General features: G+C 44.9%; 1 protein-coding gene across 11 annotated transcripts in view; it reads left to right on the top strand.

The window, feature by feature from the left end:
* The window catches only part of HUWE1 (HECT, UBA and WWE domain containing E3 ubiquitin protein ligase 1), a 143,320-nt gene extending 130,413 nt beyond the window's left edge, over nucleotides 1-12,907 (top strand). For 10 of the 11 annotated variants that reach the window (XM_030851006.2, XM_060293062.1, XM_060293067.1 and 7 more), the window contains 17 exons: nucleotides 666-1,269; nucleotides 1,974-2,092; nucleotides 2,206-2,362; nucleotides 3,589-3,721; nucleotides 3,986-4,188; nucleotides 4,784-4,911; nucleotides 6,208-6,304; nucleotides 7,178-7,333; nucleotides 7,743-7,988; nucleotides 8,313-8,430; nucleotides 9,064-9,204; nucleotides 9,497-9,784; nucleotides 9,908-10,013; nucleotides 10,642-10,759; nucleotides 11,058-11,239; nucleotides 11,527-11,717; nucleotides 12,265-12,907. In XM_030851006.2, the coding sequence (XP_030706866.1) occupies nucleotides 666-1,269; nucleotides 1,974-2,092; nucleotides 2,206-2,362; nucleotides 3,589-3,721; nucleotides 3,986-4,188; nucleotides 4,784-4,911; nucleotides 6,208-6,304; nucleotides 7,178-7,333; nucleotides 7,743-7,988; nucleotides 8,313-8,430; nucleotides 9,064-9,204; nucleotides 9,497-9,784; nucleotides 9,908-10,013; nucleotides 10,642-10,759; nucleotides 11,058-11,239; nucleotides 11,527-11,717; nucleotides 12,265-12,367 (3,090 nt within the window). In that variant the 3' untranslated portion in view covers nucleotides 12,368-12,907. The remainder of the gene's footprint in view (nucleotides 1-665; nucleotides 1,270-1,973; nucleotides 2,093-2,205; nucleotides 2,363-3,588; nucleotides 3,722-3,985; nucleotides 4,189-4,783; nucleotides 4,912-6,207; nucleotides 6,305-7,177; nucleotides 7,334-7,742; nucleotides 7,989-8,312; nucleotides 8,431-9,063; nucleotides 9,205-9,496; nucleotides 9,785-9,907; nucleotides 10,014-10,641; nucleotides 10,760-11,057; nucleotides 11,240-11,526; nucleotides 11,718-12,264) is intronic. The other variant, XM_060293066.1, reaches the window with a different exon arrangement.
* The last annotated feature ends 8,341 nt before the right edge of the window (nucleotides 12,908-21,248 follow it).

Genomic DNA, 21,248 nt, shown 5'->3' on the forward strand with positions numbered 1-21,248 from the left:
TGTAGTGAAATCTGAACTCTGAGGGAGCTACCAGGTCCTCATCATTGGTGCTGAGGCCTGTATTGTTTCTGGGAGGTTGTCCAGTAAATAATTTTGTGGGGTTTTTGTGTTCACTCTTCACAATTTTTATGCATTGTCTCATTCAGCCATCAAACAACCCTCAGTGGTCTGCATGGTTCCCATTTTACAGATGAAGAAGCTGGGATACAGAAATCTTTAGTGGCTTTGTCATGTGGCTAGTAAGTGATGGAGCTGGCTGGACCTAGAACTTAATTCAGTCCTTTTTTTATCTTTTTTTTTTTCAGTCCTCTTTTTCATAAGCTTTGCTGCCATTTGTTGAGGGCCTGCCTTATACCAGGCACTATGCAAAATGCCTGGTAATCTCAACAATTTTGCACAGCCGTGTAGGTATCCTCCCCATTTTGTAAGTATAGAGATAGATGTTCAGAAAAGTTTGCTAATCGTCTGTCTCCCTACAGAGCTTTTGTTAGTTTCTCTAGGCTGCTTCACAACATCAGTTGGATAAAACTCCTATGTTACATCTCTCCAGTGTTACTAAAGCTGTCCAAAGGAGTGGAGAGTCTAGGAGCCAGTTGTCTTTCCTTGTCACAAGACATTTTCTGTGTAGACCTCCTAGACCAAGCCTGTCCTTCTTTTCCTGGCAGGTGTTTCCCAGCCACTTCACACAGCAGCGGACCAAAGAAACAAACTGTGAGAGTGATCGGGAGAGGGGCAGTAAGCAGGCCTGCAGCCCATGCTCTTCACAGTCCACGAGCAGTGGCATTTGCACAGACTTCTGGGACTTACTGGTAAAACTGGACAACATGAATGTCAGCCGGAAAGGCAAGAACTCCGTGAAGTCAGTGCCAGTGAGCGCTGGTGGTGAGGGGGAAACTTCCCCATACAGCCTCGAGGCCTCTCCACTGGGGCAGCTCATGAACATGTTGTCACACCCAGTCATCCGCCGGAGCTCTCTCTTAACTGAGAAACTCCTCAGACTCCTTTCTCTCATCTCAATTGCTCTCCCAGAAAACAAAGTGTCGGAAGCACAGGCTAATTCTGGCAACAGTGCTTCCTCCACCACTGTTGCCACGTCAACCACATCTACCACCACTACCACTGCTGCCTCCAGCACACCCACTCCCCCTGCTGCAACCACCCCTGTCACTTCTGTTCCGTCCCTGGTTGCTGCCACGACTATATCCACCATTGCTGTAGCCGCTTCAACCACAGTGACTACCCCCACGACTTCTACCACTACTGTTTCAAGTAAGTGTGGATACAGGCTGGGAGCTGTGGGGTGTGTACACCCACCTCACCCCCAACTCTGCCCCACCCAGGTATTCCTCCCTAAATGACAGCGATCAGCGTGGTTTGTGTTTGTGAGAGCCAAATGTGTTAATTCTCACCCTCATTGGTCCAAGTTCTCTCGCTCCATTTTCCCCTCCCTCCCCCCTCCACCACTCCTGTGGAGACCACTGAATGTGGCTTCCCCTAGGCTAAGCTCAAAAAGGAGGATGGGGAGAAAGTCCCTGTCTTTAAAGAATCCCCAGTCTTTGTAGCCTAGTTGAGGGAGCCAGTTCTCAGAGGAAGCAGTTCAAGAGCAGGCAGGATACAGTGGGAATCAGGGTAGAATCAAGTAGCCAGGCCACCCCAGGAAGTGAAGGGAATGAGCCCTGTGGCACACTAATAATCATTTGAAGAAACAGATTTTGAAGGAAGGGGGGCTTTCAGAGGGCCCTCTGATGGTAGGGGAACAGTTGTGAGAAATATCTGGGATTCTTTGTCACTTTAGAAGGTACAGTCATAAGAGTCCTTGGTATCCCAAGTCATTTGGATTTGGCTATGTGGGGTGGATCTTCATTTTCACTACTTTTCCATTTTGAAGCCCTGGGCAGTGCAGCGATTGGCTCTGCCACTTAAGTCTCTGGCATGTGAGTTTCAGAGGCTTACAGTGTTCTGTTTCCTCAAAGCTTCTACTACTACTAAGGCCAGCAAATCTCCAGCGAAGGTGGGTGATATCGGCAGCAGCACAGACTTTAAGATGGTATCCTCTGGCCTCACTGAAAATCAGCTCCAGCTCTCTGTGGAGGTGAGTCCAAGCTCTTCTGACCTCCCTCTGGTTGGGGGAGAAAGAGTTGACTGGGATAGATAATGTTTTAATTCTCAAGTTGGGGTTCACCCCATCTCCTTTCTTTTTCCCAGGTGTTGACATCCCATTCTTGTTCTGAAGAAGGCCTAGAGGATGCAGCCAATGTGTTACTGCAGCTCTCTCGGGGGGACCCTGGGACGCGGGACACTGTTTTGAAGCTGCTACTGAATGGAGCCCGCCATCTGGGTTATACCCTTTGTAAACAGATAGGTAATAATAGGAGTAAAGCACCCTGTTTTTCTGAAACCTTCCACTTAGGTGTCATCTCTTTATGGAAGCCTTCCCTGAGCCCCCAGGCTGAATCAAACTCCTCTATGCATCTGTAGCACAGCCCCATGAGCTCTTCTGTCACAGCACTGAAAATACTAGGTTGTCATCTGTTTTCCTCTGCCCAGTTCTCTGAGAGCAGGGCTGGTCTTCTCTCTACATTCCCAATCCCCGGCACACAGCTGGTAATTGGTGCTTAGTGAAGGAAAATGAGCACCCATAGGACCGACATTGCTTTTCCATTCTGGGCACTCATAAGAGCCCTATGATGAGCCTGCTGAGGCAGTTCGCCACCTCAGAGATGCACCTATGCTACATTCAGGCTCGGGAATTGAAAGAATAATACCCTCTGCCTTTGTGCAGTTTTGAGGGTACAAAAATTCCAAGAATACTTGCAAATTGTCTAGTTTCAGTCTTCCTGTTTCACCAAGAAGAAAACTAAAACCCAGGTGACGGGGTGACTGAATCAAGGAGTGGGGCCAGATTTGCTTTCAGCATAGAGACTCTCTTTGCTCTCTCCCACCCCCCATCCCAATCATGGGTCTCCCTAGATCTCAACCACCTGTGTAGTTATCTCCTTCTCACAAACATCCCTGGAGCTGAGGTGATAAGAGAGTCAATTAAACTGTGTGACCTAGGATCTTCTTTGTTGCATGAGAATTACAGAGTTCTTCCAAAAGAGGCCTCTGATCTTTCTTGACTGCCACCATTTATTCAACATCCATAGGTTAGGCAGTATCCTAGGCACTCTGCTAGACAGTTATCTCCTAATTCTCAAAGCAGCCTTGTGAGGTTAGGCAGTATGAGCCCCATTATTAAGATGGGTAAGCAAATTGGGAAAGAGGTTAAGCAATTTGCCTGAGATTACCACAAAAACCTAAGAAGTTTGAGAGGTATACGGGCTTCAAAAGAGATACTTTTTCCCCTCTGCACTGAGCTGTTATTTCTTGTAGATTCAGCAAATTCTCAAGGCCAGATAAACCAGTGGCCCCTGAGCAGTTAGTTGATCTGTGAGCACACATAGTAAAATGAACAGAGCAAAATTTCTGCTTACTCCAGGTTCAGTGCAGCTGAGCAAAGCACCTAGGAAGTTTTCTTGGAAAGGTTTGGCTTTTCACTGCTTCATTAGGGAAGTCTCTGAACACTTGCTGGCTTCTCTGCCTGCCCAGGAACCCTTCTGGCTGAACTACGGGAATACAATCTGGAACAGCAGCGGCGAGCCCAGTGTGAGACCCTCTCCCCTGATGGCCTGCCTGAGGAGCAGCCACAGACCACCAAGCTGAAAGGCAAAATGCAGAGCAGGTAGGTGGCAGCTGCCCATTTGGCTGTGGGGTTGGGATCAGGGACATTCTGAAAAGTGGCTCTTCCTGGCTTCCTGGTTATTTTTTCCCTCTTCACTGGACAGATTTTGTTTCTGTCCTGTACACACCCAGCCCTATTTTTCCTACTTGTGTGATTTTCTTCTGAGATTCCTTACCCCCTGCTTGACACAAGAAAGCCGTGCCTGCTGTGGGTGTTGATGCTTTGATGCTCTCAGTATACGCAAGCCACCTCTACACTCTCCAGGTTTGACATGGCTGAGAATGTGGTAATCGTGGCATCTCAGAAGCGACCTCTGGGTGGCCGGGAGCTCCAGTTGCCTTCTATGTCCATGTTGACATCCAAGACATCTACCCAGAAGTTCTTCTTGAGGGTACTGCAGGTCATCATCCAGCTCCGGGACGACACACGCCGAGCTAACAAGAAAGCCAAGCAGACAGGCAGGCTAGGTATGGAACTGGGGTGTCCAGTTGAGGGGCAAGGTTGGTGGTGGAAAAACAAGAGACCCTGGAGGGCAGGACTTAATGTCATGTCTCCTTCCTGTTTGATCTTTTCTAAGGAAAATGATGATCCTATCTTAAAATGTTGGTGGCTGCATTCTGTATCTCACTCAAGCCGTCTACATAGGAAATTTCACTAGGGCAAGTGGGAATTAAAGGGGAGTGGAAATCTGGCAAGGAAATTGGGGACAGATCTTTTGGTGAACAAGATTTAACTCACTGAGTTTGTCTCCTCTCTGCTTCCTTGAACACTCTTGGCTAAAATATTGTAGCCATGTTGCCTCAGCTATGGCATGCCAAATCCAATGTCTTTCCCCCTGTCCCGCAGAACTCTCTCACCTGCCACCATCCGTCTGCCCAGCCCCATGTCACCTGCCCTTATCTGTAAAGGTAGTTCTTAGTGCCTTACGATGAGCATTCTGAGACTGCCTGAGCTTAAAGCTCAAAGGCAAGGTGCCCTGTGGTGGCCCAGGAGATGGGAGAGAATATTGAGCATTCTCTCTTTCTACAGTTTACATCTTACCTTCTTTTTTCTTTCTCCCAGGTTCTTCCGGTTTAGGCTCAGCTAGCAGCATCCAGGCAGCTGTTCGGCAGCTGGAGGCTGAGGCTGATGCCATTATACAAATGGTACGTGAGGGTCAAAGGGCGCGGAGACAGCAACAAGCAGCAACGGTTAGCATGATGCCTGTGGCCCCTCATTCATTTGCCTCTCCTCCCTCCCCCACCACATCATCAGTGGGGTTTCATTGCCCTTACCTTGTATGCTTTTGCATTAAGTTTGCTATATGAATGCTTCTGGGCAACAGGGTTACTTTCTCTTGGTGCTTTCTTTACTGTTTGTTTATTGGTTTGGTTTGGTTTGATTTAAAGCTTGGCCATCATACCCCACTCCCAGCTATCCAGTCAACAGTGGCGCTTTTGCAAACTGCATAATGCTAAGTGTCTGGGTTCTGAGGGGATTCATGATAAAAGATTTTTCAGTCTCATGGAACAATGCAAGTACCTCAGAGACACGTCAGGAATCCTGCCCTTGAAAGTCCCCCAAGCTTGGTACACATCCCAAACAGCCTCTTCTGGCTATGGCTGATCCCTCCACCCTGGTCTCTGCCTCTATTCTTCATACTCCTTTGGCACCCAGGCACTTGGGCACTTTTAGGAGGAAGCCTTTTCAGGTTCCTAGGTAGTCAGTTCATTGTTGGGATCTCAGCACAGAGTGGCTGTAGGGAAAGCCTGGCATCATGTATATATGCTGTGGCACTCATTGTTTTCCTGTCCTTGTAACAACATGCAAGTTGCCTTTCCAAGACCCGGGAAATAAGAATATCTTGAGGCCTATTTTTTCTTTGTCTGTAATTACTATTATACAGTGTGGTTTCATTGAGCATGCTGGGAACAGCCTAGAATTTAAGGGCTGTAGTTCTGGCAGGGTAGAAAGGGATAGAGAACTATTATTCTGGAGTATTTTTTCTGCCCAGTCTCTTTCCCACACCTGATACGACAGATGTTGGCTTTTTTAAAAAGCCAATCCCACCCATCAAAGATTGCACTAATTCATTGCCGTTATTTCCCCTTTTGTGAGCAAAAAGGAACAAAGAGTAAACCTACCTTCTGCCCATCTGAGTTTTATATATAGGTATATATACGTGTGTAAACTGTCCCTAGAAGTCTTGAAGTCCAGGAGGATGGTGCCTGACTGGACACAGGCCTGGAATAGAGTGGAGGCAAATGGGGCATCCAGGGAGCTCTTTGCAAAAACTTGCTAGCTCAGGGTGGAGGACAGCAAAGGAGGTGGGAAGGCCATTGTTTTGTCCTGGAGAGCTACCTAAGGAAACTTCTTTCCATATGGGAAGACATGGGAGGCTTCTTTCCAAGCTTATGATATGTGAGAGATTGTAGGACAGCCTCTCGCCTGTCCCTGAGGAAAGCAGAGTTGCACCCTTTATGTGACTTTGTCTCCCTTTTATCCAGTCGGAGTCAAGCCAGTCAGAGGCATCTGTCCGAAGGGAGGAATCACCCATGGATGTGGACCAGCCATCTCCCAGTGCTCAAGATACTCAGTCCATTGGTCAGTACTACTTCCCATTTCCAGCCCAACAAAAGGGAGAACCAGTCTTCATGGAATGGCTGCTGGATCCCCTCCTTCCAACATACATAAGCTCAGTGTTTTCCAGTTTGTTCAAGTGAACCCTGGTTTCTGTATGTTGATAGGCCCGTACCAATCAACTAAGATCACTAACCATCACCACCTGGTCCTCATTGGAGAATCATAGCACACACTGCAATTTCTGTAGTAAAGAAACAAGAAACTATGATGATACTGTGTGGAGACAGCATACGTTTGAGTCTTGTCTCCCCATTTACTATCTCTGGGACCTGAGGCAAACCTCTCTGTTTCCTCATTTAAAATAGGGATATTCATAGTTAGGATTGAGTTAACACGTGTATATATAGCATTTAGAGCAGTACCTGGCACACAGTGGATGCTATTATTATCAGCATTTCTCAAGGTTAATTTCATATAGAATGCTTTTTGGCACCCTTTTAACACATTCCTGTGGGATAGTGTTGTCATAGGACATCCAGTTTTTAAAATATATTAAATCATTTAATAATCCATAGGTTTTCTGGGAGCTAGTAAGGCAATGAGAAGACCAATGCTGTCTGGTAGAATTTTCCTTCAGTAGCCGTTAGCTACATGTAGCTATTGAGCACTTGAAAAGTGTCTAGTGCAACTAGACAAACTTTTTCTTGTATTAATTTTATTCAGTTTAAGTTTAAATGCCATCCAGTATAGGACTAGAGCTTGCTTTCAGATGTCACTCAATTACTCAGTGGCCAGTGGACCAATTTACTTGATCTGTCTAATGGCCTGTGCATTTGGTCTGAATGAAGGAAAAGCCTCAGGGGCTTCCCAGTCTCTCCTCTCTGTGCCCACTAGGCTCAGATGGAACTCCACAGGGGGAGAAGGAGAAGGAGGAGAGGCCACCTGAGTTACCCCTGCTCAGCGAGCAGCTGAGCTTAGATGAGCTGTGGGACATGCTGGGAGAGTGCCTAAAGGAACTGGAGGAATCCCATGACCAGCATGCGGTGCTAGGTGAGTTGTGGCCTGAGGGAGAGCCCAGGTCCGCTGATCTGCTCTGGGGCCCTTTCTGCCAGCTTAATTTTCTTCCTTCCAGATTACTCTTCTCCGTCGGATCTCCATAATAGGAGTTTAAAGAAGAGGATTTTTTTTTCTCTGACTTCATTGTCAGAAAAAAGACTAGCCTTCTCTTTTGGTAGCTGGTATCTTTTACTTTTTAGACCGGGGGAATCTTTATAACTGGTTGCCTATCCCATTTTTCTCTGGAAGCTCTGACTTCCTCTGTGGCACCATTATATTTCTCCTGCAAGTTTTCATTACTTTTTCATGTAGTACTTTTGAAATTTGATTATGAGGGGGGAAGAGGTTTGTATGTTGAAGTTTATAAAGTAAATTGTCACTATCCTATCGTTCCTACCCCCAGTACTACAGCCTGCCGTCGAGGCCTTCTTTCTGGTCCATGCCACAGAGCGGGAGAGCAAGCCTCCTGTCCGAGACACCCGTGAGAGCCAGCTGGCACACATCAAGGACGAGCCTCCTCCACTCTCCCCTGCCCCCTTAACCCCAGCCACTCCTTCCTCCCTTGACCCATTCTTCTCCCGGGAGCCCTCGTCTATGCACATCTCATCAAGCCTGCCCCCTGACACACAGAAGTTTCTTCGCTTTGCAGGTACAGAGAACTCTTAGGCCGCCAAATGTAGAAGTCTTCATTTTTTTTACAGGGTCAATTCATACATTTTGTTCTTAGCTGATTTGCAGGGTGAGAGAGAGAGAGAGAGAGAGAGAGAGAGAGTGTGTGTGTGTGTGTGTGTGTGTGTGTGTGTGTGTTGGAAAGTGAGGCTAGTGAGGTAGGGACTGGATCTGGAAGTCCTTGTGTGCCACACTACGTTTTTTTCCCCTGAAACAAGGAAGAGAGAGTTGCTGGCTGGTTGGCTTTCATTCATTCTTCTGAGACCCATGATGTGCTGATTCCTGCTGTCCTTTCTCCCCCCAGAGACTCATCGCACTGTGTTAAACCAGATCCTACGGCAGTCCACCACCCACCTTGCTGACGGGCCTTTTGCTGTCCTGGTAGACTACATTCGTGTCCTCGACTTTGATGTCAAGCGCAAGTATGTGCCCTGGTGTTGGGGGGATGGGAACTCTCTAAATGGTATCTCCTCTCCCAGAAAGGAGCCAAAATTTCTCCTGGGATGATGTTTTCAGGGAAAGAAGTTTCCCTTGGTGGCAGCCCTTAGAATGGTGCTGGGGGGTCGGGGGGCGGGGAGAGACTCATCTGTGCCATGGACAATCATTGTACCTAAATACTCCTTGGCCTTCTCCAACCCAGTCTCCATTCTTCATCAGAGAAATGCAAGCCTTTGTTTAATCACATGATTTCTAAAGTCCCGGTCCTTCCTTTGGGGTAATACAGGAGGTGTAGGTAGCCACAGCAGGGCTCATGGGGGGGCGAGCCTCCACAACACTCCTGTCATTTTTTACTCTTCTCTTCCTTCCTGTGCACCTACACATGCTTACCTGCTTATTGCAGAAATTCCATGCCATAATGTCTGTGGGCCCCTATTCGATGGAGATGGGAAAAATTTAGAGTTGGTAGTGAATGACCTGCCTCTCCCAAACACTGGAGGGATCAAAGTGTCTGGAGGATGAGGGGAACATCACTGCGGATCTTCATCCTAATCAGGCAAACAAAAGTTTACTCTGCCACTCCTAATCTTACTTTCCTTCCTTTCCTACCTCCCAAGATATTTCCGCCAAGAGCTGGAGCGTTTGGATGAGGGGCTCCGGAAAGAAGACATGGCTGTGCACGTCCGCCGTGACCATGTGTTTGAAGACTCCTATCGTGAGCTGCACCGGAAATCCCCTGAAGAAATGAAGAATCGATTGTAAGAGCCCAGAGCAGAGAATAAATAGGATGGGAGGGTTGGGACCCTCCCTACGTGGTAGTGAAGGCTTACTTGGGGCCCAAATGTGCAGGGGAACTTAGGGAGGTGCTGCCCTCCCCAGTAGGAATTCCTAAGAGGAATCCAGCTTAGATAATCTCACTGAACTGTCACCCGTCTTCTCCACCCAGTCTCCCAGCTACTCCTTCACAATCGCTCTCTCAGGTTATGCTATGCAAAAGAATGGATTTGTCCTGGGCTTTCTGCACATCCCTGTTTCTGCTCTCTTATACAGGTATATAGTGTTTGAAGGAGAAGAAGGGCAAGATGCTGGAGGGCTCCTGCGGGAGTGGTATATGATCATCTCTCGGGAGATGTTTAACCCTATGTATGCCTTGTTCCGTACCTCACCTGGTGATCGGGTCACATACACCATCAATCCATCTTCCCACTGCAACCCCAACCACCTTAGCTACTTCAAGTTTGTCGGACGCATCGTGGCCAAAGCTGTATATGACAACCGCCTCCTGGAGTGCTACTTTACTCGGTCCTTCTACAAACACATCTTGGGCAAGTCTGTCAGGTGAGGATGTGGCACAAACCTGGGACTGTCTTCAGTCCTGGAAATCTGGTCCCTTTTCTTGTGTCCCATCACTAGGCTGCCTGTCCTCCACCCCAACCCATGGCCCTAATTTTGTTTATCTAGATATACAGACATGGAGAGCGAAGATTACCACTTCTACCAGGGCCTGGTTTATCTGCTGGAAAATGATGTCTCCACACTAGGCTACGACCTCACCTTCAGCACTGAGGTAGGTCCGGAGATCCTGACCATAGCACATCCCAGCTAGTCTAGGAAACCCATTATGGGGTTGTCCTTGAACTGGCATTGGATAACCTCTCATGCTTCTAAGGAAGCATCTTGATGTCTTAAGTCACATTCCCCGTTCCCCATCTGGCAGAGAACAGTGGGTATTTGCATGAGATGGCACAAACAGAAAAACCAGAATTTGTAAAACAATCCAGGCTGTTTCCTAGTTTCCTCTATATTTTGAAAAAATGCTCTAGTACATTATTCTTCATTCCCAAAGTCAGTTCACTCTAGAAAAATTGTACAAATAGACATAAATGAAAAACAAATTTCAAGGTTACTCTTCGCCCAAATTGCTTTCCATAAAGATTCTGTTGTGTTACATTATGTATGTTATCCATGCCCTTTTCCCTTTTACTATTGATAGTTTCCGTATGTTTTAGGACCAAACCCTTGGCCTTTCCCTATTAGGGATTTATGAGCTCATGAGAAAAGTCACTGTTTTTTATGACCTTGCTTCATCTCCTTGCCCAGGATTCAGCAAAGAGTTTAGGGTGTGTTTCCAGGTATCTATGTAAGTTCCATCCTAGACCAAGCCTGATTCATATTATTGGTTTTGGGTATTCTAGGTCCAAGAGTTTGGAGTGTGTGAAGTTCGTGACCTCAAACCCAATGGGGCCAACATCTTGGTAACAGAGGAGAATAAGAAGGAGTATGTACACCTGGTGTGCCAGATGAGAATGACAGGTAGGGGAAATGTCCGTTAGACCCCCTAGTTGCTCAGTATGGGGCAAGGTCAGGCCTCACTCATTTCACAGACATTGTTTCTTCTCTTCCCCTATGCCAGCCACAAATGCCTTGCATAAAAGGAGTCCAAAAACCTGACCAAAAAATATTTCCCTTCATCCACCCTCATATGGGGGCCTAGAAACAGAGTGGTAGGTGAGGTAGGCAGATCAGTCAGCATCCTGCCAGATTGGGGATCTCTGACCTCTAACAGTTGTATGAGTTCAGATGCCACGTGGCTTGTTGGTTCTCTCCCCAGGAGCCATCCGCAAACAGCTGGCGGCTTTCTTAGAAGGTTTCTATGAGATCATTCCAAAGCGCCTCATTTCCATCTTCACTGAGCAGGAGTTAGAGCTGCTCATATCAGGACTGCCCACAATCGACATTGACGATTTGAAATCCAACACTGAATACCACAAGTACCAGTCCAACTCTATTCAGGTGAGCTGCTGCTGGCATCCCTTCCTGTATCCTTAAGCAGTGTTAGTTTATATGACACCAAATAAACCAGTACTCTTAGGGGAAGGGAGTTTTGAGTGACAGCTTACCTGTACCTAACTCTTCACTCTTCTGGAGTTTCAGTTTTCAGGTGATCTCCTTGCTCATCTTGTGAATGGAGGAACTGAAACCTGTCTCACAGAAGAGACTTGCCTAACATTCCAAATCCCATCCCCCTTTCTTCGAAGAACTCTCTACCTAACACTGGCTTCTTATGTTCATTCCTGTAGATCCAGTGGTTCTGGAGAGCATTGCGTTCTTTCGATCAAGCTGACCGTGCCAAGTTCCTCCAGTTTGTCACGGGTACTTCCAAGGTGCCCCTGCAAGGTTTTGCTGCCCTTGAAGGCATGAATGGCATTCAGAAGTTTCAGATCCATCGAGATGACAGGTCCACAGACCGCCTGCCTTCAGCTCACACATGGTAAGAGGAAGGGTTTGTTCTCCTTTTCAGCATTTAGATTGAATTTGCATATTTGCTACTTCTAGGCCCCTACCCGTGGTCAGGAGCGCAAATCTGGCCCCGGGTACCCTGGACCTGGGGTAACTCACAATTTGGTGGGTTTTGTGGAGAAGATGATATTTGAGATGAGAAGCTGGCCCAGACTCACAGTGGGGCTGGGGTGACATTGCAGGTGAACACTGCCATGTGAGAACAAGGTGTATTCCAGGGCTCAACGTAGCCAGAGCAAGGAGTTGCACGAGCGGAATGCTAAAGAACTCGGCAGGGGTGACCAGTGACCCTGAATACCTCCTTGGAGCTTTCATGTAGGGCCGTGGTGTTTAAGGAGGAGTGACAGGGTCAGATTATGTTTTAGGTGCCTGGTGGCCAGTATTGGGGCCAGATTAGAGGAGGGCAGACAAGGCTAGGACAGGATTGGGAGTCTACAAGCAGAAGTCAAGTGGGCACCATGGGAACACAGATTTGGTTATCATCTTTTGTCATGAATTGATCTTTCTTCTTTCCCTAGTTTTAATCAGCTGGACCTGCCTGCCTATGAGAGCTTTGAGAAGCTCCGCCACATGCTACTATTGGCCATCCAGGAGTGCTCTGAAGGCTTTGGGCTGGCCTAATAAGGCCCCGCCCACCACTGTGGGGTTTTTCTACCATTGTTGGACCTGGGAATGGGGGGAAATGGAATAATGAAAACAAAAAAGAACCAGAAAGAAAATGTCAAAAACCAATAAGTGAAAATCCACCAACTCACCATGTGTGTGTCCCAGCTGCCCCATCTTCCCCAGCGCATACCCGTTCCCCCTTTCCTGCTCATTCTCTCTCCCCGCTCCCTTTTTCTCACCTCCTCTCCCCGTTCCATGCCGTCCAGGATCCCTCACCCATGTATTGAAAAGGCAATAGCCTTTACAGGGACCCGTTTGTCCCAACTGTTTGAACAGTGTGCTCCTCAGATTCTGTGTTCAGAAGGATTTGCTGCATTGAGACTTGAAACCTTTGGATAGGGGAAAAAATTATATATATATATATTTTTTTGTTCTGTTTGCATTTCTTAATTTGTGCTTGGAATGTGTTGATGTGCACAGCTAATGATTCAATGCGAGACAAGATTGGCGTCTGTGTTGTGGAGGTTTCAAATAAAGAGCACTCTTCATAACTCACTTTTCACAATGGAGTTTTTTTCAAGTTTAAAAAGAAATAAACCCTCTTGAGCACATGTTAGATGGCTGGAGAAGAAATCCAGTGGACTCTCCAGAAAGCCATCTCTGTCACCACATGGGTGCATCCTCCTCCTTCAGAGTCATCAGGAACTGGGGGGATCTTTTTCAGAATGGGATCTGCACTTGGGGGTGGTGATGGTGTTAGAGATTGCAGCCAAGGACAAAGCATCGCCTTGCTCTAGGGGAACAAACCAGCAGGTTGTAAGAGAATTCACTCAACCCAACTGAAGGTTCTATTTCCTGAGCCTTTATAACAGTTTCAAGCCTGGAGCTCAGTTTAAAATTTTGATTTCATTTATTAATGTTTTAGTTTATTTCTAACAAATTTTCATAAGCAAATAATTTGACTAGCTCCCCAGAACAGTCTTTCCATCCTTTTTGGTTTTGTTTTGTCATCTGCTTGTTTGCCAGTCTGTTCACAGATCGCCCAACAGTCTTTTGTGGTTTTTTTTACTCCATCCAGCACTTAAAGTTGATCTAAGGACTTTGATGGTTCCAGCCTTCAAAGAAAAAAGTAATAAAAGTTCAGTTAGAAAAATAACCTCAAGTGGTACTTGCTTTGTGTGGTTTTTCTCATTCTCCAAGGCTCTACTTCTCTTTTCCCCTTGACCATGTCCCAAAGTGTGGGTCTAGGAAAGCAGTGGTGTGTCTGTCCTTAACCTGATCCCTTTGTCCTGATGCAAATGGTAGCTAATCTTTTTTTTTTTTCCTTCCAATGTTCACACTTGTCTGTTCCTGGCCCTCCTGACCACTGAGAAGACAGATGAATCAACCCTGTCCGGCCTATTGAGCTTCTAGTCAAGGGATAGAGACAGATCAGTTCTGAAGGGGATCTGGGTGCCCAGCACAAGTACCTGGTCTAGCCTGGGAGATCAGGAAAGGCTTTCTATTGTCAGTGGCATTTGGGTTGAATCATAAGTCTGTGTGAGAGTGAAGATTAAGAAGAACAGGGTAATCTAGCTCAATGCAGCAAGAGTCCAGTTGATAGGGCAAGGCTTGAGCAAAGGATAGTGGCCTGAGATGAGGCTGGGAGTCCACCAGGGCTTTAAAATAAAAGGAACAAATAAGCAGAAATACAGTAGAATTGATCAATACACTTAAGAACTGGTTCTTTGAGAAATCAAAGTAGAATAAAGCTCTGACCATTTAAATTTGAAAGGGGTGCAAGGGTTGGGAGTCGGGTGTGGAAGTTCGGAGTACAGATGGAATAATCCTGAAGGAAATAAATGAATCTAACTCAATGGCATACCACAAAAACCTAATGTGACTGAGTATGATTTGCCTATGGGATATTCATCACCTCAATGTCAAAAGAGAAAAACCTTTTGACAGTAGATGAAAGGCATTTGCCAACAGTAACTATTCCTGGTAACTTGTAAAGATACTACCTTGATAAGGTAGCATCAGACCAACAGTCAACATCACACTGCAAGCATAAAGTGGTCAATTATCACCATTAACACTGTTCTGCAAGTTCTAGCCATTTCCATAAAGCAGGAAACAAGGTATAGCTGTTGAAGAGAAACTATTTTGCTAAACCAAGAGAATCAAAAGTTATTAGAGCTTAAGTGAGTCCAGCAAGAGGCCTGGTTATAATGAACAAAACATTCGTGTAAACATTTATTGTCCAACAAGTATAATCTGATAAATTAATATAAAGAAATCCTATACAATAGTAAAAATATCCATTGCATATATCAACATACACAATCTCAAAGATAAGCAAAAATGTATGAGACCTGCCTGTTTAAAAATTGCAAAACAATACTACATACATGTGTACCAAGAACATGAAAAACCACACGTATGAAGAGTATGGAAGCCCATGCATAAGTATGACAGTACTGCATGATGTTCAGGATGAGCTATGGGGGACAAAAGGGGATGCAGTTGGGAAGAGGTACATTACCCAGAGGGCTTAAATTAAATGTTTTATTTCTTAAGCTGGGTGGTGCTGGGTACATAAGTATTTCTTATAATACTATAATACTTTACAACTTTTCTACACCTGAGGTATTTCAAAGTAAGTTTTTTGAGATGGACAATTTAATAGTTCCAAATGAATTTGAGGCAGGTATCAGGGAAGTCAATAACAGGCCTAATTCTACGTGAAGGCTAATTAATAGCTGCTTTCATGATATGATTAAACATGTCTCTTTTTGCCCCCTAATAATTCCCTCCACTGATGTGTGTGTTACAATTACTACTGGTTATCTCCTTATTAAAATAGTCCCCTTTTCTTATAATTAGGGTGACCATATAACTTATCATCCAAAGTTGGGCAAATTTTAAAATAAAAAGGGTGTTATTAATTATGCTGTGGGACTTCCCTGGTGGTCCAGTGGTTAGTACTCCATGCTTCCATTGCTGGGGGCACGGGTTCAATCCCTGGTTAGGGAACTAAGATTCCTACATGCCACGTGGCACAGCCACCAAAAAAAAAAATTATGCTGGGCCACAAGTGCAAACAAACCCAGATAAACTGGGATGTATGGCTCTATACTTATGAAACATAATATGTCTTGGCTGGAGAAACAATTATTACCCAACATAAACATTTTTACTGAGCGCTTACCATGTACTGACAACACTGAGAAGTCACTGCTTTCCAAAAACTCACTGAAGGGAAGGGGTTAGGTGTTGGGAAAGTTCAGGGAGCAATGGATACACAAAGACTCGATAGGCAGGGGTAGCAGGATTAAACATTTTCTCAAATACAAGCAATGACCAGTTAGAAAACAACAGGAAATAGATTCCCTTCACAACAGTAACATAAAATACCTAGGAATAATCTTAAGAAGCAGTGTTTGGGATCCATGTGAAGAAGGATGCTGCAAAACTCGTGTGAGAAGCATAAAAAGAGGCAAATAAATGAACAGGCTTACTGTCTTCATTTGCAAGTATAGCTGGCCTTGAGACTTTGGAAAACAGACATGCTAAGCAAGGTGGAAGCTGAAATGAGCAGACCTGACAGAGAATGGCTTCAAGCCATGACTATTCAGTGTGCTATGGTCTACTGTAAAGAGAAAATGAAGCACCAAGAACCAGTTGGGGAAGGAATAGCTTTGTCAATGTTAAGTTTGGGAAACTTGCCTAAGTATTGGAAGGGGGAGAAATAGAAAGTTTGCTCTGCAATTCACACTAAATAAATTCCAAATGGAAGATTCAAGTGTGAAAAACGTGAACTTATTTTTGGGGGCAAATAACAAGTGATCTGGGATATGGAAAATCTAACACTAAAAACTACAAAAGACATTATAATGGAAAAGACTGATATATTTGACTACTAAAACATTGGCAACACCACGAGAAGAATTAAAAAGCAACGGCAATCTAGGAAAAATACATCTCTAACAGGCAATGGGTTAATCCTTACTGTATATATATTTTTTTATTTACAAATCACTAAGAGACAAACTCCCCAACAGAAAAACATCCAAGGACATGAAAAGGCAATTCAGAAAAGAAGAAACACAAATGACAGATGGCCAACAAACACAATGAAAAGATGCTCAACATCACTATTATAGAAATGCAAATCAAAACTACAATGAGGTATCACCTAACACCGGTCAGAATGGCCATCATTAAAAAATCTACAGGAACTTCCCTTGGTGGCTCACTGGTTAAGAATCTGCCGGCCAATGCAGGGGACACGGGTTCGATCCCTGCTCTGGGAAGATCCCACATGCCGTGGAGCAATGAAGCCTGTGCGCCACAACTACTGAGCCTGCGCTCTAGAGCCCGCGAGCCACAACTACTGAGCCTGTGTGCCACAACTACTGAAGCCCGTGTGCCTAGAGCCCATACTCCACAAGAGAAGCCACCACAATGAGAAGCCTGCACACCACAACAAAGAGTAGCCCCCACTCACCGCAATAAGAGAAAGCCTGCACGCAGCAACGAAGACCCAACGCAGCCAAAAGTAAATAAATAAATAAATTTACTAAAATAAATAAATAAATAATAAAAAAAACCTACAAACAGAGACCTCCCTGGTGGTCCAGTGGTAAAGAATCTACCTTGTAATGCAGGGGATGAGGGTTCAATCCCTGTTCAGGGAACTAAGATCCCACATGCCTCGCGGCTACTAAGCCCACCCACCACAACTACTGAGCTCGTGAGCCTCGACTAGAGAGCCTGCGTGCCACAAACTACAGAGCCCATGCGCTCTGGAGCCTGCACGCCACAACTAGAGAAGAGAAAACCTGTATGTCGCAACTAGAGAGAAGCCCGCGCGCCACAACAAAAGATCCCACATGCCTCAACGAAGATCCTGTGTGCCGCAACTAAGACCTGATGCAGCCAAAAATAAACAAAAACATTTTGTTTAAATCTACAAACAATAAATGCTGGAGAGGGTGTGGAGAAAAGGGAACTTTCTTGCACTGTTGGTGGGAATGTAAATTGATACAGCTACTATAGAGAACAGTATGGAGGTTCCTTAAAAAACTAAAAATAGAACTACCATATAACCCAGCAATCCCACTACTGGGCATGTACCCAGAGAAATCTATAATTCAAAAGGATACATGCACCCCAGTGTTCATTGCAGCACTATTTACAATAGCCAGGACAAGGAAGAAACCTAAATGTCCATCAACAGATGAATGGATAAAGAAGATGTGATACATGTATACAATGGAATATTACTCAGCCCTAAAAAAGAACGAAATAACACCATTTGCAGCAACATGGATGGACCTAGAGGGTATTATGCTAAGTGAAATAAATCAGAGAGAAAGGCAAATATCGTGTGATTTCACTTATATATAGAATCTCAAAAACAAAACAGACAAGCAAAACAAAACAGAAACAGGGACTTCTCTGGTGGTCCAGTGGTTAAGACACCATGCTTCCACCGCAGGGGGCAAAGGTTCGATCCCTGGTCGGGGAACTAAGATCCTGCATGCCTCACAGCGTGGTCAAAAAATAGGAAAACAAAAAACAGAAACAGACTTACAGATAACAGAGAGCAAACTGGTGGTTGCCAGAGGGAAGGGGGGTGGGGGGGGTGGGGGGGTTTGGGCGAAATAGGTGAAGGGGATTAAGAGACACAAACTTCAACCTAGAAAAATAAGTCACAGGAAACTAACATACAGCATAGGGAATATAGTCAGTAATACTGTAATAACTTTGTATAGTGACAGATGGTAACTAGACTTAACATGATGGTCATTTTGTAATGTATTTTAGTTCCTGACCAGGGATTGAACCTGAGCCCTCAGCAGTGAGAACTCAGGGTCCTAACCACTGGACCACCAGGGAATTCCCTATCTGTATTATTATTATTGTGGTGATGGTGGCGGTGCTGGTGGAGGCAGTAGCAGCATTTTTGCTGTCTTTTTCATGGTGAGCATGTATTTCCACAATTAAAAATAAACAGCCTCGTCAAGAATATACAATGGAGAAAAGACAGCCTCTTCAATAAGTGGTGCTGGGGTCTTCCCTGGTGGCGCAGTGGTTGAGAGTCCTCCTGCCAATGCAGGGGACACGGGTTCGTGCCCCGGACCGGGAAGATCCCACATGCCGCGGAGCGGCTGGACCCGTGAGCCATGGCCGCTGAGCCTGTGCGTCTGGAGCCTGTGCTCTGCAGCGGAAGAGGCCACAACAGTGAGAGGCCCACATACCGCAAAAAAAAAAAAAGTGGTGCTGGGAAAACTGGACAGCTACATGTAAAAGAATGAAATCAGAACACTCCCTAACACCATACACAAAAATAAACTCCAAATGGATTAAAGGCCTAAATGTAAGGCCAGACACTATAAAACTCTTAGAGGAAAACATAGGCAGAACGCTCTATGACATCAATCACAGCAAGATCCTTTTTGACCCACCGCCTAGAGAAATGGAAATAAAAACAAAAATAAACAAATGGGACCTAATGAAATTTAAAAGCTTTTGCACAGCAAAGGAAAACATAAACAAGACAAAAAGACAACCTTCAGAATGGGAGAAAATATTTGCAAACGAAGCAACTGACAAAGGATTAATCCCCAAAATTAACAAGCAGCTCATGCAGCTCAATATCAAAAAAAACCCAAAAAACCCAATCCAAAAATGGGCAGAAGACCTAAATAGACATTTCTCCAAAGAAGATATACACATTGCCAACAAACACATGAAAGAATGCTCAACATCATTAATCATTAGAGAAATACAAATAAAAATTACAATGAGGTATCACCTCACACCGGTCAGAACGGCCATCATCAAAAAATCTACAAACAATAAATGCTGGAGAGGGTGTGGAGAAAAGGGAACCCTCTTGCACTGTTGGTGGGAATGTAAATTGGTACAGCCACTATGGAGAACAGCATGGAGGTTCCTTAAAAAACTAAAAATAGAACTACCATATGACCCAGCAATCCCACTATTGGGCATATACTCAGAAAAAAACCATAATTCAAAAAGACACATGCACCCCAATGCTCACTGCAGCACTATGTACAATAGCCAGGTCATGGAAACAACCTAAGTGTCCATTGACAGATGAATGGATAAAGAAGATGTGGCACATATATACAATGAAATATTAGCCGTAAAAAGAAATGAAATTGAGTTATCTATAGTGAGGTGGATGGACTTAGAGACTGTCATACAGAGTGAAGTAAGTCAGAAAGAGAAAAACAAATACCGTACGCTCACACATATATATGGAATCTAAAATTAAAAAAAATGGTTCTGACTAACCTAGGGGCAGGACAGGAATAAAGATGCAGACGTTGAGAATGGACTTGAGGATACGGGGAGAGGGAAGGGTAAGGTGGGACGAAGGGAGAGAGTGGCATGGACTTATATACACTACCAAATGTAAAATAGATAGCTAGTGGGAAGCAGCCACATAGCACAGGGAGATCAGCTCGGTACTTTCTGACCACCTAGAGGGGTGGGATAGGGAAGGTGGGACGGAGACGCAAGAAGGAAGAGATATGAGAATATATGTATATGTATAGCTGATTCACTTTGTTATAAAGCAGAAATGAACACACCATTGTAAAGCAATTATACTACAATAAAGATGTTAAAAATATATAAATAAATATAAATAAATAAATAAACAGCTTTGGGACTTCCCTGGTGGTCCAGTGGTAAAGAATCCGCCTTGCAATGCAAGGGATGCGGGTTCGATCCCTGGTCGGGGAACTAAGATCCCACATGCCACGGGGCAACTAAGCCCGCAGGCCACAACTACTGAGCTCACACACCTCAACTAGAGGCTGCGTGCCGCAAACTACAGAGCCCACGCACCCTGGAGCCTGCACAACACAACTAGAGAGAGACAACCTGCATGTCACTAGAGAGAAGCCTGCACTCCACAATGAAGAGCCCTGTGCCCCAATGAAAGATCCCACATGCCTCAAAGAAAATCCCACATGCTGCAACTAAGACCCGATGCAGCCAAAAATAAATAAATTAAAGTAAATAATAAATAAAACTTAAAAAAAAATAAACAGCCTAGGGAATTCCCTGGCGGTCCAGTGGTTAAGACTTGATGCTCTCACTGCAGGGGCCCAGGTTCGATCCCTGGTCAAGGAACTAAGATCCCGCAGCCTAACCTACAAGGACCTACTGTATAACACAAGGAACTCTGCTCAATATTCTGTAATAACCTAAATGGGAAAAATTTGAAAAAAATATATATGCATGAATATGTATAACTGAATCACTTTGCTGTACACCTGAAACTAACACAACACTATTAATCAACTATACTCCAATACAGTATAAAATTAAAATTAAACAGCATACCACCTAGTGGGAGAGCAGCCTGAGGGCCTGGCCCCGTGGACTCGGCCAGAGCCGCAGCCCCAGGTAAGCGGGCATCAGGAAGGGAAGGAGGGAAGGAGGGAAGGAAGGAAAGAAGGGAGGGAGGGAGGAGGAGAGGAAGGAAGGAAGGATTAAAGCATCCCATCCATATGATATTACTTATATGTGGAATCTAAAATATGACACAAATGAACTTATCTATGAAACAGAAACAGGCTTACAGACATAGAGAACAGACTTGTGGTTGCCAAGGTGGGGGGATGGATTGGGAGTTTGGGATTAGCAGATGTAAACTATTATATATAGAATGGATAAACAAGGTCCTACTGTACAGCCTACAGAACTATATTCAATATTCTGTGATAAACCATGATGGAAAAGAATATTAAAAAAAGAATATATATATAAAACTGAATCACTTTGCTGTACAGCAGAAATTAACACATTGTAAATCAACTATATTTCAATTAAAAAAAAGAATGAGGGAGTTCCCTGATGGTCCAGTGGTTAG

The sequence above is a fragment of the Globicephala melas genome, chromosome X, assembly GCF_963455315.2.
Source record: "Globicephala melas chromosome X, mGloMel1.2, whole genome shotgun sequence".
Classification (NCBI taxonomy): domain Eukaryota; kingdom Metazoa; phylum Chordata; class Mammalia; order Artiodactyla; family Delphinidae; genus Globicephala; species Globicephala melas.